At 43.0% G+C, this 25952-nt stretch overlaps 2 protein-coding genes across 3 annotated transcripts in view; one reads left to right on the top strand and one right to left on the bottom strand.

The window, feature by feature from the left end:
• zbtb46 (zinc finger and BTB domain containing 46) overlaps positions 1-7123 on the top strand; it is a 68980-nt gene extending 61857 nt beyond the window's left edge. The window contains exons 5-6 of the mRNA XM_086141773.1: positions 38-213; positions 2731-7123. Of these exons, the coding sequence (XP_085997899.1) occupies positions 38-213; positions 2731-3171 (617 nt within the window). The 3' untranslated portion in view covers positions 3172-7123. The remainder of the gene's footprint in view (positions 1-37; positions 214-2730) is intronic.
• Positions 7124-7345: 222 nt separating this feature from the next.
• slc2a4rg (SLC2A4 regulator) overlaps positions 7346-25952 on the bottom strand; it is a 34380-nt gene continuing 15773 nt past the window's right edge. Inside the window, exons 3-9 of one of the 2 annotated variants that reach the window (XM_086141774.1) lie at positions 20378-20478; positions 19627-19865; positions 17897-17997; positions 15986-16259; positions 15070-15204; positions 13653-13780; positions 7346-13087 (exon numbers count right to left, since the gene is read on the bottom strand). In XM_086141774.1, coding sequence (XP_085997900.1) covers positions 12976-13087; positions 13653-13780; positions 15070-15204; positions 15986-16259; positions 17897-17997; positions 19627-19865; positions 20378-20478 — 1090 coding nt within the window. In that variant the 3' untranslated portion in view covers positions 7346-12975. The remainder of the gene's footprint in view (positions 13088-13652; positions 13781-15069; positions 15205-15985; positions 16260-17896; positions 17998-19626; positions 19866-20377; positions 20479-25952) is intronic. The other variant, XM_086141775.1, reaches the window with a different exon arrangement.

Consider the following 25952-nt stretch of genomic DNA (forward strand, 5'->3'; position numbering starts at 1 on the left):
TTTTTTTTTTTTTTTTTTCTCTTTCCCGTCCTTGCAGTGAATGACTTCACGGTGATCCGTAAAAAGTTCAAGTGCCCCTACTGCAGTTTCTCTGCTATGCACCAGTGCATCCTAAAGAGGCACATGCGCTCGCACACCGGTGAGAGGCCTTACCCCTGCGAGATCTGCGGCAAGAAGTTCACCAGGAGGGAACACATGAAGAGGCACACGCTGGTGAGCGCAATTCCCCGGCCTCGACGTCGGGGGGCGGCAAAGAACGCCGCGCTCTATAACTTTGTGAATTTCCCATTTTTTTTTGCGTGCTTATTTTATCTTTCTTTTAAGTGTTCCTTAAAGGCCGTCTATAAACGCGTCCCCCCCCCCCCCCCGTCATCGTGCTTTCTTTAGGTACGTGCATGCATAATGAAAAGTATTCTTGGAGGAACGCGCGCGGCACTTATAATGAACGCTCATTTGCAGAAATGATTTTTTTTATGTCTTTAGTTTTACAACGCAAGCGCGGAAAATGTAAAGCTCCCCCTGCGGGAATGAACGACGAAGACCGTGGACCGCGGGGATACTGTTGTATCCTGGCAACCGCCCATCTGTGTGCTGTGTTTTCCAACAGCCTCCTCCTGCCAAGCCAATCGCGAGCGGTTTTGTCACAAGGCGTGGTCTAATAACGGGCCGGGCCGATAGTTAGGAGCGAAAAAAAAAAAGGAAAACAACCCAGCCCTGTTTCGCAGCGGGTGTTCCATCCAGCCATTTGTCAACACCGGATTGCTGTAATTGGCAAAGTGGACTGAATGACCGGGACTTTTATTGTGAAAAAAAAAGGTAAACACAAATCATTTGGCGGTGAAGACAGATGGCTTGGACGGACATCTGAACGTACATTATTCGTTCACCCTTTTTATAAACTCTGTTTTGCTCTCCCGTTGTCGTGGTGTGACCCGGTTCTGGTCGCTTTTAGCCGTTCGTGGCCTCGTCCGCGCCGTCCACTTTTGCCGTTTACCCCCCGCTTTAATCGGGTCCGTGGGCCGAGAGGTTCAAGAAAAAAAATCACGATTTATGGCCTTTGAGTCAAGTCGGATTGTCGTCTGATGACTCGAGGAAACCCTTCCTTTCACCGGCGCAGAAGCCGGATACGGATCTCAAATCGAGGCGGCCTTCTGCCTCCACTAGAAAGAGGCGGACTGAGAGAGAAGGAGCGACAGGTTGGGAGGCGAAAATGATCTCATGTTAATAATAACGGTAGTGCTAACAGTTAGCTAATAGCTAAAATGATACTTTTAAACAGGGGTGTCAAACGTACGGCCCGCGTGCCGGTACCGGCACGCCAGGGGGGGCCGATCCGGCCCGTGAAATAAATCTACAATTTGAAAAAAATACATAAAAAATCATGAACTGCTTTTTTTAAAATAGAAATGCAGTTGCTATATTGTCTGCTAGGGGCGCTCTGTTTTTTGTCAGCGTTAGCAACACGGCACGGCACAAAGTGACTCCGAATTTTCAGCAGATGGCAGCAATGCAACTTCGGGTCTGTAAATAGCGTTTTTATTTATTGTTAGAAATTGACCTGCATTTCCGTCGGACCCGACACCCCCATCAGAAAGATGTCTGTGTCAAAAACAGAGAAAAGTAGACATGGGTTGTAGGGTTTTCCAAGAAAAACGGACCACTTCTTATTCGTTGGTTGAGGTTGATAAGAAACCTGCATGCTTGGTGCGGAAGCAGCGAGTTTCGGTGCCGCTATGAGAATCGCAACGGTGGAAAAAACAACAAAATTCACAAAGAACAGAGAAGACAGAAGCGAGGCATAGCGTTGTTGAATTGTGCTTTTCTTTATGACTCTCAGGTTGTTTGTTATGTATTTTTTAAAGGAACAGTTCATTTATATTAAGATTTTTTATAATTTACCTGTTCTCCTTTACATTAAAACAAAAGAAAAATTTGGACTTAGTGGTACTTTTCGGTAATTACGCTATGATTTTACTGCTCCGGCCCCCTTGACATCAAATTAGGCCGTATGTGGGCCCGCACCAAAATGAGTTTGACACTCCTGCTTTAAAAAAAATAACAATTTGGGACGCCTTGCAAGGACAGCCGGAGTAGATGGAGCACACAATATGGAATATTAAAAGTCAAAAGTTACCATTATATTCTTTGCTATTGTCTGTGGAGTTTCAGTCGTCCAGGTCACGGTGAATTTGTATCGCAACCTTCTTGTCGTGGCAACGCGACTTGAAATACTTCACTTGAAGACGTTTCACCTTCAACTCTGGGATGAGGATTAAAAACGTCCTCAAGTGGAGAATTTTAAATCCAGTTGCTGTGACAAAAAAAAAATTAGACAAGAATTCATTGCTATTGTAATGAAACTTAGTAGAGTTTTGAAAAAAATCAGCTCACCGAAAATGCTCCAAAAAGAAAAGATGATTTATTTTACGTATACCACAAAAAAAAATTCTTCTCCCGTGCAAAAATGAGGCTCTTCCTCGGATGCTTACGAGAGATTTGTGTTCACAAATATGTTATTGTGGCGCGTTTTTTTTTTTTTTTTTCGTTTTCCTTTGTAATTATTATATTGAAAAATAAATGGTTCGCCGGGGGGAACTTTGATTTTTTTTTTTTTTTTTTTAAGGTAAAAAAAAAAAATGCATTTGGCCTCAAACGACCGCCTTTAATTTAAAATCTTGCGGTTCATTTTTTTGCTGTATTCTGATATTTAAACCCGTTCCCGCCCTGCAGGTCCACAGCAAAGATAAGAAGTACGTGTGCAAGGTGTGCAGCCGCGTCTTCATGTCCGCCGCCAGCGTCGGGATCAAGCACGGCTCCCGTCGCCACGGCGTCTGCGCCGACTGCTCGGGTCGGGGCATGGCGGCGCTGATGGATCACAACGGGGAGGTGGGCGGCGACATCTCGCCGGAGGAAGAGCTGTACCCCGGCGACCGCTTCCACGACGACCAGGCGGAGTGCGACGGCGACGGGGAGGGCGAGGAGGAGATGATGGTCGAGGGCGACGGGGAGATGATCGGGGAAGGGGAGGACGAAGGGGGGAAGTGGAAGGACTCAGGGATGGCGGCCGAGACTCACGCGACACTGGACAACGAGAAGGAGGAGAGCGACTCCTCGGCGCAGGAGGGGGAGCAGCAGAACGGCAGCGAGAGGGACTTCGCCTGGATCTCCTAGAATCCGCCGAGCTCCCCTTTGGTGCTCTTCGACCAAACGGTCTCTTCGGATCTCGGGCAGAAGCGTCTGCTCTTTACCTGTCGGTCCCGCCGTGGGCAAGCCTTCCTTTGAACGGAAATGCTGTAGGGTTCTGCGTGACAATGATCTTAATGAGTAACCAATGCACAGACGCACACTTCTCAGCCGCGGCTGATATTGTAGAAGAAGAAGAAGAAGAAGAAGAGGAAGAAGAAGAAGAAGAAGAAGAAGAAGAAGTAGAGGCCCAGGCGGCGACTACCAGTGCAAGGCTCTTTCCGCTTACCTCCTTTTACGTCTGATGCAGTGTTCTTCGTCTTTCTTTCTTTGTTTTCGTTCTCCTCGAGGGGTTCGGGCGACAGTCCGGCGGTTTTATACGAGGACGCCACCGAGGCTGCGGTCGAACGCTAGCCTGCACCTTTGTACGTTCGCCATCACAATCACCGTGGAAACCAAGGATCGCTCAGAGTGGGGTGGGTCGGGGGGGTGGGATCGGGGGGGGGAGGGTGAAGTGTTTCCGGGGGGGAAGAGTCTGAATCTATTGCAAAGCTGCGTGCGTCAGAGGAGCAGGAGGCCCCACGCAGAGTCCTACTGCCACAGACTTGCACTTTAACGACAACTGACTCCTACGGAAAACCCTGAAACCCGTGGTTTACATTTTTAATCAGATCTTTACTTACCTAAACAACTCGGTGACCGCACCTACCTTTAAGGATATACCTTATGTCCTCCTGACTGTTATCACACGAAAGAAATCACTGAAATCTTTGTGCAGATTGCTGTTTATATAGCCTATGCCTTTTTTTGTGGGACCCTCAATCTGTTCTTCGCCTAAGTTTACCGCTCGGTTTTCTTATCGATCCATTCCAAGAAAAAAAAAAACAAAAAAACTGGAGTTTCCACGAGTGTACATACGATGTTCGGAAGTCACGGTGAGGTTGCCGGGTGGGGGGGTGGAGATGGAGGGGGTTCAATTGTATGCAAGAGTTCCTACCACGTTCTTCAGAGATCTAAAGCGGACAGTTTCTGTTCGGGGGTTTGGGGGCTCGACGCCGGCACCGACGCCGCCGACTCTCCTCACGCGTCAGAGAGACGCCCTCTCACGCCCAAAGAGAAGCTGCCGGAAACAGGTTGTTGTTGCTGTTGTTGTCGTTGTTGTTGTTGCCGTCGTTTTCCTTTATCCCCCTCGCCCCCTCGCCCCCACACACACACACACACACACACACAACCCCCCCCTCCTTCTGTTGAGGTTGTCGGCCGTGTAACTCCAGGTTCTGAACACAGTATATGCAGACTTCTCCCCCCTCCGACCCCCGTTTTCTATTTTTTCCTTTTGGGTCCTACTTTCTCCGGCTCTGTAAGATTAAAGTAAATGTATCGGGAAAAAAAAAAAAATCTGTGCTTGAAAATTTACAGTTTGATATTTTTAGTGTTTAGTTTAATATATATTTATTGAAAACCTGTTTGTTTTCTCATTTTGAGAAGTCACACCCTTCTCTCTCTTTCCCTCTCCTGTGTGTGTGTGTGTGTGTGTGTGTGTGTGTGTGTGTGTGGGTGTGGGTGTAAAACGGGAAGGACAGAATGGGTCTCTGTGTGTCAAAATGAACGAATGTTTAAATGTTGATTTCTCAAAATTATTTCCATGTTTTTGGCAAAAATTATGAAAATCCGAGTGGCAGATGACGTGTTTTTATTATTATAGTTACCGGGATTATGATTACTGTTGTTGATGTTACTATTATTAATTATTAAGTGCTGGATGCCAAGCTTTTGTGTGCGTGTGTGTGTGTGTTTTCTTTTTTTTTTCCTTTCTTTTTTTTTTTAATATTTTATATCTTGTATAAGAAGAAAAGCTTTTATACTTTGCCTTGTTGTGGACAGCAAGCCATGGGGCTTTTATCAACCTTCTCTCGTGCCAGTTTATGCTTATTCTGTTTTTGTTTCTTTTTTTTTTTTTTTATCTTCACCGAGGGCGGGGAAGGGGACACGACCTCACCGTCATACGTCTCTGTTCGATATTGATGGCGACATATATATTCAGCACATGCTTTTGAATCACTAATGTACACTAATTGATTAATATTGAACCAAAAACAATCTAGTACCTTGTATACATGAAGTGCTTTTGTTCCTCAGTCCGTGTGTTGCAGGTGCTTTTGAATTTTTCTCGTTGTGTTGTTTTTTTTTTTTTTCCGTTGTTGGGGTTGTTTGTTTTTTTTGTTTGTTTTTTTTCTTCCTGATTTCGTCACACTTTGAAAACGTGCACATGTGATGGTATTATTGTGAATATGAAGGGCTGCGTGACGTGAACGACCGGCTAAGCTTTTTTTTTTTTTTTTTCTTTTTCTTGTTTCAAAAGACTGACTTTTCATAGCTTCCGCGGCCTCTTGCCGAAAGGTCGCGGGGGGGGAAAATACATCGGGGGGGGAGAGCCCTTTCTGTCCCCCGCCGCCGATTCGACGGCTCGATTAGCTCTTTTACCTGAAGGGAAAACGATTGCTAAAGTAGTAACTCTGGAAAACATGTACAGCCAGTGCTGGTTTCACACGTCAGGCCTCTCTTGCTTTTCGGTGCCGTGGACTGCACTTCTGTTCGGACCCAGCTCGCGATTTGTGACGCTCTCTTCATGTCTGGCAACTAACTTTATTTTATTTGTATTATTTATTGTTGTTGTTTCGGTCGGATCCATTTATCAAACAGTTGCAGGGGAGTGGGGGGGGTTAAAAGATGAAACACAATGGGGTTGAATTGTGATGAATGTTAATGGTGTGGATGGAAGGAGCCCATTATCAGTGACAAATCTCTGCCCCTCCTCGAGAGACATCTTGATGTGTGTGTGCATGCATGTGTGTGTGTGTGTGTGTGTGCATGTGACTCCCAAGCCCTGCGCTCTTCTCACGCCCTGTACTGTATGTCTTCTTCCTCATACTGGGTTGTACTTCAGGAAAAAAACGTCTGCCATCAACCCCTCAATATGTGCCTCAATGACATTTCGCCCGCGTGCTTGCAAGAGTGTTCCTACGAGAGGATATCTGGATAGAGATTATTGAAAATGCGACCGGCCGGATTAAGCATGTTAAAGGAGGATACGAGTTTAACGAAGAGACAAATCATGATGGGCGAGATTTCTCCTTCCCGCCGTGCGTCGACGATGTTCTGTGCCCTGATTCTGTTGTCCGGACTGCATGCCTGTGTTCATTTCGTCATACCAAAGCAACGTCTTCGGCATCTGCACACAACTGTCTCATTCTACACGTTGTAAAACTGGAACAGTTTTTTCCACTGCAGATGAATATGGGTATTCTTCAGAGTGTACAAAATTTGCAATCCTCATTTAGCCTGTATAGCTTGATTCACACGTGCAAATCATGAAGCCATAGATATGGGTATATCAATATATTTCAAAATTGGCGCTTTTTACTTTAGTTTTTGTTCATCTAAGAGTGATGTGTGTATACCATATATATGAATTTATATTACTATATTATTTATTTTCTCTCTCGAGTTTCAAAAAGGGTCTTACGTTTGTAAAAGGTCGCACTTGAAGCTTGAGGTTTGTTTATTTTCATTGGGAATATTGTTCAATATGATACTGACTTTATATTGATGATCATAAACCTGTGTTTGTAACAAAATGTGTTTAAATAAGCCAAAAAAAAGAAAAAAGAGAAAAAAAAAAGAAACCCTGTCCTGTTTTTACACCTGTTTTGTTTCGGGCAGATTAAGTGCTCTTGTGCAGATAGTTTTTGGTTGATAGTACTGATCATAAAACATTTTTACAGTCAACCACGAGCCTCCTGTTTTGATGTTAGGGTGGGCCCTTCGGCCACACGAGCCTCTTTCTAACTTCATGTTTAGTGGAAGAATTAGCTTGAATATTATTTGCAAAAACCAATCATTCTCAATAAATTTTGAAATTGCTGCTGTAAAGAAGTGACCCAAAGTGCACTGTCCTTTCTGCTTCGCTTTTCTCCACCGCTGAAGGAACTTTCACAGCCTCTCTTGTAACCGGGCGCCGTCCACAAGGTGGCAGGATTGATGAGGCCTGAAGAGTCGCAGCTCTGCCTTCACGTCATCTCCTGCAGGAATAGTCATGTTTGGCCCCCCCCCGTGTTCATATTTCTGGTGAATAAATAACCCGAAGGTAAGTTTATCAATATTTTTTTTTTTTTTTGCTTTTCCATTAGTTTTATTATCTTTCCGTCACATAACATCACATAGATCACATTATCAGCATCATACATGGTCATCCATCTTTTCAAGCGCTAGTCAAAGGCTTGACATTAACACAAATACTCCGCGAGTGCACCACTCCTCGAAAAGTGCCTCCTCCTCGGGTGCGGGGCTGCTGATGCGGACCAGAGACCGAGCCCGCACGTAGGAAGAAATCTTGCCTCCAGTGAAAACTCCAAGGCTGATGACACACTTCCCTCAAAATGTTTTAAGCGCCGTGTTAGGCTGTAATGAGCATCTTTTAACATTTAGAGGTAAACAAACAAAATTACCTTTGGATTATCAGTTACTGGAAGGGAAACTCAAACTCCAAAAAAAAAAAAACCCTTCAGTGTTGTATCTCCTAAATAAAAAACAAACAAACAAACAAAAAAAAAAAAACATTTAAAAAAAGAAAAGAAAAAAAAAGCGATGCTAGACATGCAAAACAACCTCAAACTCAACCAGACATCAATCAATCAGTCAGAAACCAAATAAAAAGCTAAAAGTCAGTTTTCATATCAGCCAGTGTAAGGCTCAGTAAAAACTCAAGCAGAGAGAAGAAATGGTCAAGAGATAAAAGAACAGAGAGTACAATAAAAGCCTAAAAACAAAACAAAAAAGTACAGTAGAAGAAGCAGAGCATTGAGTGGAGCTGCCATTGCAATGCATTACATTTGATTTGGAAGGAGATCCATTGGTTTTGCTGCTGCTGGTTTACACACAAATGAAAACTGACATTCAAAACAAACAAAAAGGAAAAAAAAAAAAAAAAAAGCAGCTCAATTTTTGACATATTTGAAACAAACAGAGGCGTTTGATGCACATTTCAAGGGTTTAGTTAGCTTAATGTACTGGGTAAAGGCTTGGGCGGGGCCACAGTAAAGCTGGAGCGCAAGAGAAGCGAATGGAAAAAGGGGCCGGTGAAGAGTCACCGCGGTGAAAGAAGAAGAAGAAAAAAAAAAAAAAAACAAACGAAAGGGACTCGTCCGATAGGAAAAGGCTGGAAGACACCAGAATCATGTCATCTGTTGGAATGTGCAGGGCAGGGCGACGGTCCCCCCCGCCGTCTGAGTTTGCATCGAGAATGGGGGTTTGAACGTTATCCTGCCTAACAACAACTTGACATCACAACTACAAATAACATCCATGAAAATTAAAAAAAGAAACAAAAAAAAAAAACCCATACATATTCTGAGAAAAAAAAAAAAATTTGGTGAGGAGAAAAGACAGATGAGCAAGTAGCCCAGGAGTCGCCAAAAGCTCGAGTTAGCTCTTGTTCCGTTGGAAAAGCGTCTAATTGCAAAAGGTCGAGAAAAGCAATACTGCATGGTTCTGTTACTTGATATGATTTAGCGGTGTGGCAACAGCTGTCTGTGGGTGTTACAAAGATTAAGACACCGAAAACTGGACAGATTCACGATAGGCAGTTTAAACTAGTCAGAAATAGAAAGCAAAAAAAAAATATATATATATATATATATATAGGTTTCTTCTTGTAGGTTTTTACATTCAACAGGTATTGTTTTTTTTTCCCCTTTGTCTCAAAGCTACAATTTACACTGAATCTTTACGTGTTATGTTCACTACAGCTTTTCAATCAACTCTTAAGAAAAAAAAAGGAGGAAAAAATACTCGGAGCATCTGTACGGTAAAAAAAAAAAGTTTCTTTTTCATACAGAAAAAAAAAACCCAAAGAAAACAATCATATATGAAAAAAAAGAAAAGCCTCGCCGTTTTCGTCACGTTGCATATGTACAAAAAAAAGCCCTGAAACTGCAAAAAAAAAACCATCCATATTGTCGCTCTGTCTCATGTCTACCTTTTGTTTTTCAACTCTCCGGTTCACCTGCAGTGCACATACGTTAAGTCAGGTTTACCCTTCCACGTTCTAGCTGAAACTTGTAATTCTCAATTAAAAAAAACAAACAAAAAAAAAACATCAGAAATTGTCCAGGATCTGTGTACAAGACCGTCTTTGTACCCAAAGCTCTCGGCCACTGTGACCCAAGTGGCACCTATGAGACGCTCCCTCGATGCTACCAGCTGGGCCTTGATCGTCACCGGCCGGATTAGTGCAACACTAATAAGGGTGGAATAGTAGCTGTTGAAACACAGGAGCTTGAAATGTGCCGGTCGTCCAATTCACTTCCAGCTCCAACGCGCCTGGTGTAACCGAAAAGTGCTTACGTCGGGAACGGAGACACCCAAAATGATATTCGGCACTTACGACAGAATCTACAGTTATTACCTCGGGTAAATACGCGCAGCTGTTTTCTCCACAGAGAGGAAAATCCGTGCGATCTTACCGGACACCTCGACGTGAAGCTAGTGACAACCACAGCTGTTTTTTTTTTTCCCCCATCTCGAAACCAGCAAAAGCCGCGTTCTATTGTCGGCCCCCGCTCTCCAGCGGAGGGCAAAGCGACCGAGTCCCCGAGTACCACGCCGGACTTCCCAGTACCGCGCGTCCAAAACTGCATGCACAGCTGTGTTCAGCGAGATGCCATGTGTCAAAATGATTTGCTGGGTGGGCAGGTTTGGAAGGCTGGGGATCCCTGACATGGAGTTTGTGTCATCGGGCAGTGACGACTGACGCCCCTCACGCTCCTGCTGAAAAAATCCTGTAAAAATGTGTGTATAGAAAACGTCCATGTATAAAAACATGTCTTTGCGCAGTGCAATGTAGTGCAATCTCATTAGGTGAGTATAACCTTTCTCGTTGATGGTTTTTCATTGGCACTTTGTGAGGTTTTCTGGCCAGAGGAGGCCTCGCAGACAACGGGGGGGGGGGGAAGGCTGGGGGTATCTGGAGACGCATCTGGGATAAACACTGTGCAGGCTGATCCTAAAAACATTTTCCTGCAGCGTGGTGTTCAAAAGCCAGGGCCGATGCGTCGCTATCAGAACCCGGCGACTGGGTGTGCTTCGTTTTGGTGGCGAATCAGAATCAATTAAAAAAGGGGTCTGCCGGCTGCAGACGGTCTGAGTGACCATGTTGTGACGACTGTTTCTATGGCAACAGGGGACAAAAGTCGAAACTACCTCAGTCAAGGACTCTTCTCAAAAAAAAAAAAAAAAAACGCTTGTAAAGGAAGGGACATGTGAACTGTGTTTAATATATGTTGCCATGGTGACCAAGTCCGGGTTTGTTTCAGGAGCCCTTAGAGAACGTTGGACCCTCGGCGGAATCTACATTCATAAAGGTGCTCACAATCACCACAACAGCGTCTTGAAAAATATAGATCTTCCAGAATGAACGACATCCTTCTGAATCTAGAGCAAAAACGTGCCCTGCATGTGTTTTTTTTTTTTTTTGTTTGTTTTCCTTTTGCTTTTTGAGCGTGACTAAGACGGAATAAGGGAAAGACGGCATAAAGGCGTCTGGTCAAATGTGACATTTTGGGCAACACACACTTAAACATCGTTTATGGGAGGCGGGTTATCAAACTGAAGAGATTCTCGGGGGTCTTTTGTCACAGTCGTGTAAATCTAAAACAAGATGCTATTGTGGGGTTAAAGGTGACTACACTGGACTAAAGGAGGGGGAAATCTAAAAGGTCTTCAAGAGATCTCAGAGGAATTACTTAACAATTACAAAAAAAAAAAAAATTCTTTACGCTAATATCCTACAATGGGATTCATCATTTATAAATGAGTGTTATAAAGTCAATCGCAAAAAAATGGCAACCTGGCGCCAAACAAATCAATCCATCTCAATGGGAACGCTGAAGAGGAGTATCTTCGTCATACAGCTTTAGACACTTCGGAGTAAGATCAAGGTAGCATTTTACATTTTCATGGTTTTCCACAAACGGACACGAAATACGTAAAAAAAAACTTGAGCTTTGCGTTCGGGGGTGCCATTTCCTGGGATGGGCAAAATAATGCAGAAAACTGTCCACACCGACATAAAAATGTCCAACTAGCTAAAATCTACCGCCTACATTTAATCTAAAGGATTGGAATAAGAGGGCCTATTATTTAGCACTAAAGGCTTTACTGTAAAAAAAAGTAATAGTCCACGGTGATAAAAGTCTCTCTACTTCACTCCGAGTCGATCAGCATACAGCCGACCGCGAGCGTTTCCGTTTAAGCACAGATTTGAATCCCTTCTACCTTTCAGTATCACAAGGGACCGAAAGACGGGGAACGGTACCGACTCCTGTGAGGAGGAGTCCGGGTTCCACGAACAATTCATCGTTGGCAAATTCTGGTTCTTTCATAAACTAAAGGCCGGAGAACCTGATTGGAACGTCTGACTCAATATCAGGTAGTGATTGTTTGGTTTCTATTAAATTAGCTACCTTAAGTCAATAAGTCCGTCAGACTGGAAGTGTACATTTCAAAGGGCAGTTATCTTGTATGCGTCATTCTTCGAGGAAAAAAAACAATCTCTTTTTTTTTTTTATGTACATTAGCTGTCGAAGGAAAGAGAAAACCGAGCGTTTTTTTTTTTTTTTGCCTCAACTCACCTTAACAACAATGACAATATTAAAGCAAGAAAGACAATATTAAATGCTATAATCCTGCTAATTGCACAGTTCAACTGCTAGTTGCTTCAGCATGTCATTGCTGAATATAAACTCTATATAAGAAATAGATATCCACTCTCTCGGGCATACGCTGCGGTTACAGTGATACTCCTTTAAGTCGACTTATTTCTTCAAGGTGCATATCTCTTGGGTACAAGTATAGTAAAGAAGAGAGAGGGAAATATACTTAATATGCTGCGTGCATCTCTAGAAAATAATCGGAAAGTCAAAGGGAAACTTTTGTACCACTTGTGAGAGTTTTGTGCATCTTTGCAAAAATTAGAAATAAAAAAAAAAAGGAAACCCTAGCTGGCTGTACTGAATTGCGTAATGAACAGGATGTAGATATTGAACGATATGCGCTAAGACATATTGCTAATATCCAATAAGGCTGTAAAGGCATTTATATTATACTGGGAAAGAGCTTAAACCTAAAATGTTGGCTGTAATCGAAGAGGCTCTATGCCTTTGGTAAGTTTGCTTTCTCTTAAACAATGATATTTGATAACAGATATGCTACAGAAGTATTTTTCGAGAAAGTACGGTGTTACGCTTTGACCCACCAAAAGGAGCCAGGATCCACCCCAAAAACAGTAGCTTACATAATGCTGCAACAATGAACAACCAAAAAGCTTCCTTGCAGTCTCGACGGTGCCTTGAGTCAAGGCGGTGAAGAATGGCGAGTTAGGAACAGAGTCAAAATCGGAAGGTTCACGATCCAATTCAAAATGTTGTATTTTTTTCCTCATTCAGTGAAAACATTTCAGTCCTAGAAAGAAGTCTCCAAACCTGCATAAAGTTCTATCCGTCTTGAAGATGGGTTGCTTTTTTTTTTTTGTGTTGTTTTGTTTTTTTTTTTGACGATCTTTTTGATTTTATTTTCTCGGTTGGTTGAAAAAGAGAGAAGACAAACCTCCTGCCGGACCGCAGGAAGCAGCACTGAGAGCTCAGCTGAGAAGAAATGGCCCCCCCATCTTCCTCAGAAGAAGAGTCCACCTCGCTGAAGTGGAGATCATCTCAGGGACAAGGGAGGGGAACTGGATTAGTCAGTGAATCTCTGACATGCCTTTTTCCAGCGACAGGCTGTGCACCACATGTCTCTTTTCTCCATGCCGTACACCTTTCGGCACTTCTTTGCCTCCCCGCGGGGTTTCCTTGGTGACAAACAGATGTGACAGCGTAAGTATGCGCACTCCCCGACATCCAGACGCCCACGCACCAGCTATAATTCACCACGTAAGTCACCTAAATAAATTCAAACGGCATCGGAGCGAGGAGCAAATTCTGACTCGCATTTTCACGGCGGCGAACGCGGGGCCTTCATCTTATGACGATGCCAGACATTTCAGAGCCGCGCGCAAGCAATTCAGACGAGAACGACTGCGGTTCCCGGAAATGCGTTACATTTCGACAAAAAAACGATAACGGCAGGAACTAAATGTTACCTAAAAAAAATCGAACAATGCCGTTGCACCTTATCAGGAAATAAACCAATACATTGGCTATAGTGTTATTTATAATCTCCAGCTGACCCAACCCTTCTCGGTGTCTTCAATATGTATGCTATCTGCGATAAGTATTTATCTGCAGTTTTGTTTAACTTTAGCACAAATATGGTGATTGAGGAACAACCGGAGCCCCCTTTTTTTGCTTTATTTTGTTTTGTTCGAGTCCAACATCATCTCAGGTCACATGAAAAAAAGAAATGTTTCTCCATACCTATTCCCTGGTGTTGATTTAGGTGTTGGCGTTATTAAAGCGTGGTTCTTGTTAACAGTGGCGTGTGTGCTGGCCGCCGGCTGCCGCTTCTCTCCGTTGCTTATTGTACGGGCGTGAGACACCGGTCCCTGCACGAGTGGAAAGAAATCACAAGTATGTTATTTAATATATACGTCTAACACGATGTGGCCTTGTTGTGTCTGGCGGTCTGAAAAAATATTAGAGCAGACAAAATGGGGACAATTGATGTAATCAAAAGATATGACATGTAGACAGAGAAAGACAATGATTCTACTATCAGTAACCTAGTAAAAAAAAAAAAAATATATATATATAATACAATAGGTGATGTCTCGGGCACCGCATCTGCAGTCTTTTACAAGATGAACATGGAATTTGTTTGATGACGCCAGTTATAGCACTTGTACGGATGATTTCTTAGTCGATCTCCGAATGCTGCTAAGAAACTAAGCGTCGGCCATGTTTCAATCCTGCCTTTCTGACGTTGCTGTTTACCTTATTGGATGTCGTTTTTAGCGTCTCAACAGCCACAATACCACTTGATGGAGGAATGCGCTCCGCCACTTTTATTACCTTTCCGCGGGATGTATTGTCAAGAGGCAGGCAGAGGCTCTCATATTTACACATATTTCATTTGCCGGGGCTCTTGCCGACAAGAAGCGGATTCATATTCTGTAAAACTTTCCCGAATGTGTGCACACGTACACGTTACTTGTATGCAACAGAGAAACAGCATCACTGCACGGAAGGGAAAAATAGCCTTTATAGCAGTCGCTCTGGATCTGCAATCGCAATATTTATGCCAGCGGTGACGTTCCAAAAGCTCCGGTGCATTTTCACAGCATTGCAGGGAACAGTGACTCGGTTAATACTCAAACACATCTAACAATTAATCATTACCTTGCAGGGTCTTGATGTCATTCTCTCTAATTTTACAGTGAAAATGCCAGTTGGAAATAAGAAACAATGTTTTAATCTACACCAACCAGTGGCCTGTAAGCTAACGTCACATATTTGTGTCACAGAGTCAGGCTTCATGTGTTCAATTATTAACTTTATGACTCCTATGTTGGTCTCCAACTCAGAACAGCCTAGTGACTCGCTACAATTGATAATCAATCATCAGATTAATATTCTTTGATTATGGCCAAGCGGTAGATATAGAATCATCAGTTATGACTTGTCGCTAGTTGGGGCAATTTATTGGACTTTGATTTTGGCAGCTTGTTTACAACTTGAATATGCATCTTTGGATTATTCATGCAGTACGGGGAAAGACGGCGGGGGGAAGAGTTAAAAAAGATTGGCAAAAAGCCCGAGTGACCACGAGTGCACGGGGCAGCCGAGAAGTCAAAAAGTCGAGGCGAAAAGGCGTGAGACAAAAAGTCCCACTCACCGGGATGCCTTTGAAAATGACAGGAGGGGACTGCAACGACACACTGATGCCATTTCCAGTTCCAGGCCCGGTCCCACTACTATTGCCTACACCAGCCAGCTCGGGACCCGCTGGGATACTCACTGGAGCAGTGGCCTGGAACGTGGACAATCGCCCAACACAGCCGGGAGAGGGAAAGAAAAAGGACGGATAGGGGAAAAAAAAATGACAATAGAAAGAGAGAGGAAGTGAAAATAGAATATATACTGTTTCTGTTTGTGTGTTTATATGGAGTAAAGAATAGCATTTATCCTTGGATTGAAATATGCTAACACATCACCGCTGATTGTACATTAGCACCTCAACTGGACAGAAATGAAGATCCTTAGAGAAACAGTTTGATGCATGTTGTTTGTACTTGAATATCAATCTTTTTGAAGATATTGTTTACAGAGAACACAGCATTACCTGTAGTTTCAGCATATAGGATAACTGCTCTTATCGCAACGCCATCGGAAACTTCAGATTCACTTCAATCACCCCGAGAGACGGAATTTAGAAACCAGCTCACAAAATTTGTACTCTTTGAGCTGAAATCAGTTCATGAATTCCTCCATCAGTGAGCAGTAAAGAAGCTGATATTAGTTGAGAGGAAGAAAATAAGGGGTATGTAGGAGATAAGGAAAGCATGTATACTCAAAAGTTGATAAAAAGACGGTCAAAAAATTGTTCCACTACAGAATTGCCGGCAGAATTGACGAATGGCAGACTGAAGTTACTTTCCGGGTTTGTTTTCAGGTATGTGTTTTTACATGAACGCTCCCCGGCAATTCGGCGCCAAAATGACCACATCATGTGTTTTCTGGTTTCGGGGAGGCGGATTTTCATTCACTTGCCCGCCGCAGTCCAAATGTGTTTGTATTGAGCCATGAGTTACCTGGTAGGCGTGGTCAGTGCGAATGTGGCACAGTGTGGAGGGAGCGGATTGGCTGAGCAGCGTCGGGGCGTGGCTCTGCAGTCCATTCGTGCTGATGTGTTCGGAATGGGGGGCGTCTGGGACCGGCGAGGGGAACACGGGCGGAGGACCTGCTGTGGTGGGTGAGGTGGGTGTGAGGTTGGACAGGCCCTCTGTTAGGCTGTCCATGTTGACCTCAAGCTCTGAGTAGTAGAAGTCCTCCTCTCCATCACTGTAATCTGAGTCACTGTTACGCCTGGGAGGGAGTGTGGAAAAAAAAAGGAAAATCTACTTGAACTTTGTTTTATTCTCTAATTTTCTTGGTGAAACATTGCAGATCTTTAGCTGGTAAACCGAGGTTCCTCTTCATAATGAAACCACAAATCTTCGTGCCAAGACATACGGGAGGAAGATAAAACCGTCTCTAGTAAACGGTTGTTACTGCCATCTATCAGATTACAGTCACGCTGTTAATACATAATACATTATGCTTTTGCCTGAAAATGACATCTCGGTATATCATATAATTGCGGTGCGGAGGGGAATAGGGTTTATGCCATGTACCAGTTGTTCGTTTTGCCACATTTTGGATGAACTGTGGGATTCTGAATTATTCAGATTTGTTTTCCACAAAGAACTAAGGGGATACTGGTGGCACTGCATGACACACACACACACACACACACACACACACACATACACACATGGCATGCACACATGCACACGTACACATGCACTCAGAAACGCCTCTGGCTGTCAAAGTGCGAAGGAGTGTGAATCCACTGGCCAGCAGAGGGCAGTAAAAGCTAATGTGCTGCAGAGGCTAACAGGAAATAGGGGCTGGTGATAAGCTGGCAGTAGCTGACAGGACCCTTTGGCTTCCTTCAACAACGCAGTTGAGCTGAATTCTAATCTATGAAATAAAGAATATCATTACAGAAAACAACATATTTAAAGAAAAAAAGTATCGCAAAGACTTCCTCAAAATAATACGTTTACTGTACCTGTAACTTGACTCTTTCCTACGTCATGATTTACAAGTAATACATCAAACTGAAAACAAAAAATATAAAGTTGACCAACCTTTTAATGTGATTGACTAAATTGGCGAGCGAATTAAATTTTCAAATAGGAGGGAATTATGATTTAAGGCATTGCTCCCCTTCCATTGTGTTTCTAGTGTTTGTCGTTCAAATCCGTATGATTGCATTGCGTGTCTCTCAGCGCAGGCTTTTCAGAAGTCGTTGTATTTTCTTCAAGACTAGCAGGTGAGATAGAAAGGCGGGCGGTTGTAAAAGCGTTCAATCTGCCAGTTTTCGTGCAATGCTGTGTCTCCCTTCACAAAGCTCAACATCGGGAGCTCGAAGGGGTGCGAACGGACATTATTTGGTTAGTTTCCAATTTCTGGAAATGTGTCATCTACTGTTTTTGATCCTGGTTAGACTTAGCATTCTGTATTAGCCTTAGCGTTCTGCATCCTCTGTACTGTATTGTTTTTCTGGATCAGTAACAAAAGAGGGACAATCGTCTGGTTTTCCGCTGTCCTAGTTTTCAGGCACTGTAATCTCCCTCACAATTCAACAGATTCAATTAAACGTCCTAGTAAAAAAAAACAAAAAAAAAGGCAAACGGGGCATTAAAACATATTAATTCTATTTTAAATGATACGACAAATACTTTCCTTGTAGAAAAAAAATGAAACCTGCAAAAAAACACACTAGTTTTCAGCCTTTTATTCTGAAAACATTAATATCAAAACAAAGAATATGTATGGATCTAATCTCTGGTGGCCCTGTACTGGAATAGTTATTTTGAAGGTCTAATTTCTTGCAGTGTTAATGCTCGAAACTCTTTTGACATTAACTGTATCCTGCATGAGGCGAGGAACCGTACCCCAGGTGGACGGTGCGGATGTGTCGCTGGATTCCTGAGGAGGTGCTGAGGACTTTTTCACAGTTCTTCCACAAGCACTTGAACATGACCTTCATGGAGTTCTGAAAGAAGGAGAGAAAAAAAAAAACATTTACATTATATGTTACCTTGCTATATATAAATTTGCATACTGATAAGCATTTAATGGAAAAAGAAGCCTGAGAAGCACATTGCATGTTTACACACTATCTGGGTTTAATTGCAAGCCCCCACGCAAAGCCTTTGTGGGGAACTGGGTGCCACCCTAAATGGGGTAAAACAGTACACCTCATTAGACAGCTATTGGAGCAGCCAGATTATAAAAATAGAAACCTAATATGTGACACATTCAGACACATGGAGTAACAGAGACAGGACATTGAAGATACAAAAGAAGGGCCAGCAATAGGTCAGTGAAACCGACACTCTATATGTAACTCTGTTTTTTTTCCCTTGACTAGAATAATGCTGACCGTGCACGTATGGGCTTTCTCAGCTTTTTTGTTGTCTGTGCAGCAAGTAGGCATCTGAGAGTAATTCATTTCAAGGTGTGGACAGGGGGGCCCACTTTTAATACCTCAAGTTGGATTTTGCATCAAACGTAAAGAAATATAAGGGGCTTGCTGCTCGCCTATGAGCAGGCAGGGACCTGCATAACTGCTAATGAAAGCACTGGGTGTGTACTCATTATCTTTCAACATGCTCTGGGGGGGTTGGGGATGGCAGGGGGCTGGGAAGGAGGAGCCATAGAGATAGACATGGGAAAACAGAGCAAGAAAGGTCAAAGCAGGACAGGCTTTTATCAGTGGTCATGTTAGCTTGCTGCCCCCATTCAAGAGGTATTGTTTCATTGCTTGCGAGGCGGTAGCCGCGTGTATGTCCTTGCAATGTAAAGCCAAATGATAGAAGCTCTACAGCAAAATCAGTTACCGGTCCAACAGTCACAAATCACCAAACTTCCCGTTTCTTGAACGCTAACGCGGTTCTTGTATGACCGTGACAGCGTGTTTAATCCCGACAACTCACAAGTTGTGTTCACAAGAACCAAAGCAGCAGGTGTCCAATGTTTCCCAGGCCCTATCACCCACATGACTGGGAAGGCTGTGTGCTGCAGCGCGTTTCTGAATGATTCAAGCGGTTCCTGTTTTTTTTCTTTTTTTCTTTTTTTTTTTTTTTCTGTTGACAAAAGCAAATCAGATGCGTTTCCCTGATGTTTTACAACATGAGCCATATTCTTTAAATAACAAAAAAAAACGCAACTCCCCAGTCGCTTGGGTCACGACCTGAGCTCGAGATGATTATTCCCAGTTTGGTGCGGTCCAGGCTCGACTTCAACATCCACAAGAAGTCATCTGAATTGTTTGCATATGCTTCAGACTGAACGCATACACATTTAATAGACATTTTATGCTCTTTACATTGGCTTCCCATGAGGTTTATGACACGCTATAAAGTTAGCGCTGGAATAAACCTTTGATCAAGAGCGATCCCCAACAAGTCCCTCAGATACAGTGACCTGGGCCGACCGGCTATTTTTTACCCTCCTCTGCACACAATCAGGTGACAGATCAAAAGGACATTGAAAAGCCGTCTGGTTGTTACTTTTCTGCGAGTTCTTTGCGGTCGTGGAACTGATTCTTGCAGAAATTACTTTTTGTCGATTCCCTTCCTGTGGAATAAGTGAACACCCAGGGATTAACACCGATGCTCACCTTTCGCTTCCGAGGTATGGGGTCCTCAAACATGAAGTGCATGCTCTCTGTGACATCCTCGGTGACATCATCACTTTGGGATGAGAGCAGGAAGCTCTTGTTGGTTTCGTTGGACAGTGGCGGGGACGGTGTAGAGGGTACTGATTGGTCACTGGCATCCCAGCTCCAGTTACCGCTGGTGGAACTGCTATAGCTTGTTGAGAGCACCTCTTTCCAAGGCCTGATTGTTGGCTCTGGGACTGAAATTCCAGGAACACAGCATATGACTGAAATTACTTGTTATTACTTTGAAACCTTTACATTCAAAAACACACAGTAGGTAAATTTGGATGAGTTCAGGAGGCTTTAAAAGGGAAAGCCCTTGGTAGATTGTACATGTTAACGTTCGGTGTACAGAGAGCAAAAGTGTACAGTACTTCAGGTTGCAGCCACCACAACTTTTAACTTCTTGATGGCACCATAAGAGATTATTCATGATTAAAAAATATGTTTGGAATAAGTTGGAGTCGGGCTACATGGAAAAGTCTCTACATACTGGGACGTTGTTTTCGCAGATAAAGATGCATCACTGTAACCTTTGATTTGAAGTTTGTGAGCCAAAGTCATGAATGGAGATTTGGCAGAAAATAACTGGGCTTAAGTAAACACGCATGTATACAGAAGTTATACTTATTTGTTTAATAAAGTGGATGAGTCAATGTCTTGATTGAGTAGCGAGTGGGTGAAGCAGACAGTGAGGCGGTGGTAATACCTGTCGGTGCGGAGGACGGGGAGAGCACCATTGGAGATGTGGAGAGTGAGGTCAGGACAGTGGCAGCCATCACCTCCTTATCAGCATGACCTGAGGGCTTCCTGCAAAATACACAAATACACACACCACGTCAAGAAAGGTCGGGTGTTTATTTTATGCGTGGGGATGGAGAAACTCACAATATGTTGCCCCTGATAACTCCAAATACAGATGATCTATGAAAAACTATTATCTTGATACACAAACTTATTTTCAACGTGTAACATATCTTGAATTTGTGGTACTGCTTGTGGACGGTCACTCTGTGAATGATTGAAATGCTCTTTTTTCATGCGCAATACACAGTGTGTTGCAAGGTGCAGCCTCAGCTTTTAGCTTATTTACACTGTCAACCTGAACTGGCAGCACATACAGAAATATTTGGTGCCCACTTAAAAATGACAAACAAAAGCATGGCAAAACCATCGGGTGTTGTTTTTTTTTTATTTCATTTAGGCAATAAAAACTTTGGCGCGAGAAAAATGTTAACTGTTATTTAACAAAGAAGCACATACTTTAATACTTTGAAAATTCTTTCGCTTTCCCCCTTTGTTGACATTGTCTTTGACAGCAAAATAAGGGGCCAACAACACAATTTTGCACTAAAGCTAGACGTACTTTTTACGTCTGAGTAGATGAGGTTCGGCATTGCATAAATTTAGTCACAAGATGGTGTACATGCACAATTGTGCTCACACACACACACACACACACACACGCACACACGCACACACACACTCAAGCTTGTCAATACAAAAGCACACATACACTCACATTTATTTACAAGTTATTGTAAATAAAAGAAACTAATTCCCAAGGCAAGTTAAACAATACTAACATGCATGCACTACAGACTGTGTACTTTCCAAATTCATGAACGCTTGTCCTCAAACAAATGCACAACGGCAAATTGACCCGTGACAGAAACATACTAACACACATAAAAGACACGGAGATATAAATGGTCTTGCAGCTTTAAGAGGTCCTTGTCCCGCCCCCAAACTTCTCCACTACACAACCAGAGTAAACTGGTTTGAGGCATTCTTTCAGCCAAGCCCTAAGCCCTGGCAGAGATTCACTCTGAGTCTCTGTACAAACACACACTCAACGCACAGGCTTCGCTCTGGAGTCTACAAACACAAACAGAAGTATGCTGTAAATCAGCAGGCAGACGTGTACCTGCACAAGAACACACAACACGCACAATTCTTCACAGTACTCTTGAATAGTTGTGTTACTTTACGTTTGCAAACCCGTGCACTATTACGATGCGTTTGTTTAACTCAGGAAGAAAAAATAAAAAGACATGTCTACTCTCATCAAGCTTAATTTTCTGTATAAAAAAAAAAAAAAAGATGGTCTGTTAAAATCTGATTTAGTTTGCCCCACATTTCCATTGATTGGAAAGCATTGGATCGGCAGCAAAGAGATTGCTCAGGAACGCACAAGATTTGGAAAGAATCTCAACAGAGTACCAGCACACTTGAAGACAATGTTTGCTCAAAAAAAAAAATGCTGGTCGCATTATTCACCGTCTCAAAACGTGGGTTTTGTGAGTTCTGCATGCGTGCGTGTGAGCATGTGCGTTTGTGCAACCATGAAGAGAATCATAGTGTGCAAAATCAATAATAATGAAGTGAATACTAAAATACAAGATACCCAGAGGAGAGTTGGGTAAATACACACAGTCTGGACAAGAGACAGAAATAAAAAGATTAGCAGTGTCTTGTTGCAGCTTTTGGCTCTGTTTTCAGCTCGAAGGAGGGCCAACTAGGGACATGCTTTTGATTTTGTGCACTTCTTAACGTTTCTCTGCTTTACCTCATTTTGTGGGCGAACCAAAAGCCCGACAAAAGCTGCTTTTAATTTGTTAGAGCTTGAAATGGTTTTAAAAGCCTTGGTCCCGGTGGTGCTACGCGAAAAAAGAAGAAATAAAATCACAATGGTGTCCTTTTCAATACTCATTCCAGACATTGCGTGATCATGAGCTTGATAATGCTATGAATGCGATGACAGATTTTTTTTTTTTGGAAAGTAAAGGGGGGGATTAAGGAAGAACAAAAAAAGGTGCCAAGCAACCACAATTCCCCATATCGTGAAGAAGACAAGTGTGATGATACCAACTTGGCTCGGTAAAAGAAAGAGTCTGAGGCTGAGGTGGCAACGGTGGGGGAAGCCAGACATGCAGCAACAGGTCCATTTGTCAGTTGTCAGTAGAAAACTCAACAGTGAATGGAGGACGTATTCAAAACACTTGTATATAAATGAGAAAGTGCATTTTTTTCAGTACATAAAAAGACAAAATGAAAAAAAAAAGGTATATTCAGAAATAATCTTCATTACAATTTCACAGTTAACTGAAAATATTGTATGAGAAAAAAAAAAATCTAATGTTATGGATAAAGCACGGACGGTTTAGCAAAGTATCTGTACTTATCTTTCCAGACTGCGTCAACAATGCAATCAAAACTGCAGGAAATCTTTTAAGAATGTAAAAATATTTTTGATTAGTTAAGGAAAGCACAGCGTAACGGCACACCGCGGCAGCTCGCTCCTGGACAAGCGCTTTGATTCCCAATCAGACAATTACACAGTATGCTGCAGCCTCTGAGTGCTCGTAGGTATATCTGCCTGAAGTCTATTAGTTTCTTTCAGTGCAACTCTTTTTCTCTCTCTCTCTACCAGAATCCATTAATTCTCCCGAACCCCAATTTCCTGACAGTGACTTTTCTTGTCTGCTTCCTGGCAGGGCAACCACCACATTTTTATTACAAGTGGCATGAGTAATTGTGTGTCTGTGTGCACACATGCTAAACAATATTATCACTAATAGCATTTTTTTTTTCTTAAAATCTCTCTCGAAGGGCCAGCTGACTGTTATTCGTGTTAAAAGAGGGATAGCTAATATGTAACTGTCGCACAAATTGTGATATTATTGTTTACACCACATTAGAAACAGATGGCTGCCACCTTCTGCCGTCATAAACCCAGCCCACACAGATAATTGCCATGTCAGTGTTGATCATTGTTTATTCCGATAAACAGTCAGTGATTGCAGACTCTCCAAACAACACTGCCCCTCAGTCCCACTGTTACTTCTCAACTCTCCGTGAGATAACAATGAGGCCATTACACGCGGATGAAAAAGAAAGCGAGCTACAAAAACCTTGTCGTGACGCGACGACAAATCTGCCTGGAGATTTGGATGAGAAGCCGAGGTATGTTTTAGCGCAGGTTACACTGAGGTAGACTTTATTTAGCATCTAGGAGGAGGTGATTGGATAGCTGTCAACGGAGCTGGTTTGTCCGTAGTCTTCGGTTTGTGTGTGTGCATTTTTAAGGTAATTTGCATGTTCCAAATTTATGTTGTGTATCATAGCATTAAGTTACAATTGCAATACAACAGTGCAAATTTAGTTGTCGCTTGGATGGGGCATTTGGCACAAAAACCAAGCAAAAGTACAGTCACACACACACACACACACACACACACACACAGTCTCATACCCATTTTCCCTGCTTGACTTGTGCTGGCCTTAGCCGGGCTAAGAGACCTCGCCTCTGCCAGCAGCACAATAAATGAACAAGTCAACATGCTGCCTAACATACAAAGACAGAGGGGAGAAAGAGACTGCTGTTGTGCGAAGCCGAGACAGAAGTGGTGAACATAAAAGGAGATGGACATTTCTCCATCTGTCCCACATCGCATCATTATTGAGGGGAAAATTATTTTCTAAAGCTGGTTTCCAAAACTACATCTGATATATTTGATAAATATTGCATCAACATCATCCACAAAGGAGCATGAGGTGGGGACGGACCAGATTACCAGTTGGCTAGGCGACCCATCCCAGATACAGAGACTGAAAAAAAAAAAAAAAAAATCAAGATCTAGTTGAGCTTCTGCCATGAAAGCTTCAACAAAACCATGTTGGGTCATCTCTGACAGGAACTGTTACTGTTGCTACTGCATTTGCATTTGCAACATGGTGTGAGCATACGGCTGTTAATAGTTACCATTTTCATAAAACAGGTAAGACATTACTGGTGCGTGGAAACCATTTCATGACAACCAACTCTCTCGATCATATTTTCATCTCCGTTCCTTTTTCGGCGCTGTCTGCGTTCTCCGTGCACAGATATGTGGCATGTTCTGGAGTTAAGATGAGACCTGGGTTTTGATTCGGTGACTGGCGACTCCATGCGGGCGCGTTGCCGTTCGCTATATCACACCTTCATTTAGTAATTATGTGGACTCCGCTGTTGTTGGGGAGATGACTTGGTCTTTACACTATATTTATCACAGCATCTCTGCCCCAGTCAACAGCCCCTCGTAGAAATCCCCCGGACCGGCCTGATTTACAGCACACAACCTTTCTCAGAATAAGCAAACTTCCCATCCGTGCCAACTGCCGCAAAACACACAAAGTCCAACAACAGAAAACAGAAAGCTAGTCACATGTTGAAACACTCGATATGTTGGTCACTGACGAAATGTATTTTTCCTTGAGTTTTCTAAAAAGAAAATAAAAAAATAAACAAACAAATAAATAACTGTTTCGCAAAATGATGATTTAGTCTGCCAGGCCTGACTTCCTAAAAGAGTCCCCTTAAAAAGACACAGACTGGCTTTCTGCGAAGGAGAAATATTTCACAACATCGAATCTACTCCTACAGGTTTTTGCACAGATTTTCAGACTGAGCCCCGGACAACACGTGGGATTCATCTAGTTTATCCAGAAGAAGAGGGAGATAAGAGGTGAAAAGACAGGGGACAGAGAAAGACAGGGCTAGATATGAATGTTTCCATGGTCATCACCTGGTTTGACTAAAAGTTTAGAGAAGATGTGAATCTGTGCGATAAACAACCGAAATGAACACCGCCACCGATAATCTCTGTTGTCCCCGCCGCCGTCCGTTGTTACGGCTTTAAATAGCAGTTAACCGTCCAATGTGATGAACATGAGCCGCAATACAGGCGTCAGGTTGAGTGTTTCTGTATGTACTGTATGTGCATGTATGCCCGTGTCTTAATATCAGAAGCAGCTGAGTACGTCCTTGGCAACCAGAGGCAGAAGGCAAAGTGACCGAAATGCCACCGCCAACTCATGGCAAGCCGTGTTTTGTTTCACTCTTCAAAACAAACAACTGCAAAGACTATAATGTGGTGGAGATATAAAGACCCAATTAGTATAAATTTTTTGCAGTCGCGACACACTTTTCCCGAGAGATTTTCCATTCAATCATCACGGACACATACATTTGCATCATTTCCTATTGTGCTCACTCTGAGGGAGAGTATGAGGACGGCAAGACAGGAACCACAAAACCATACGGTTCAGGGAGGTAACCCTGTGAAATGCAACTTTTTTCCTTTCAGGCCTTTATAAGCCCCACAAGACCCGAACGGATCTGGTGGGAATGGTGAGTGAGTGCTTTTTATGCAAATGATGAGCCACTGTCAGGAATCAGGGAGGTTCTGCAGATTGCATTTCTGGAAACTGCTTCTGAAATAAATGGGGTCCTACATTGAAAG

This window comes from Fistularia commersonii, chromosome 34 (genome assembly GCF_037954325.1).
Source record: "Fistularia commersonii isolate RoL2024-O1a breed Wild chromosome 34, RoL_Fcom_v1.0, whole genome shotgun sequence".
NCBI classification, from domain to species: domain Eukaryota; kingdom Metazoa; phylum Chordata; class Actinopteri; order Syngnathiformes; family Fistulariidae; genus Fistularia; species Fistularia commersonii.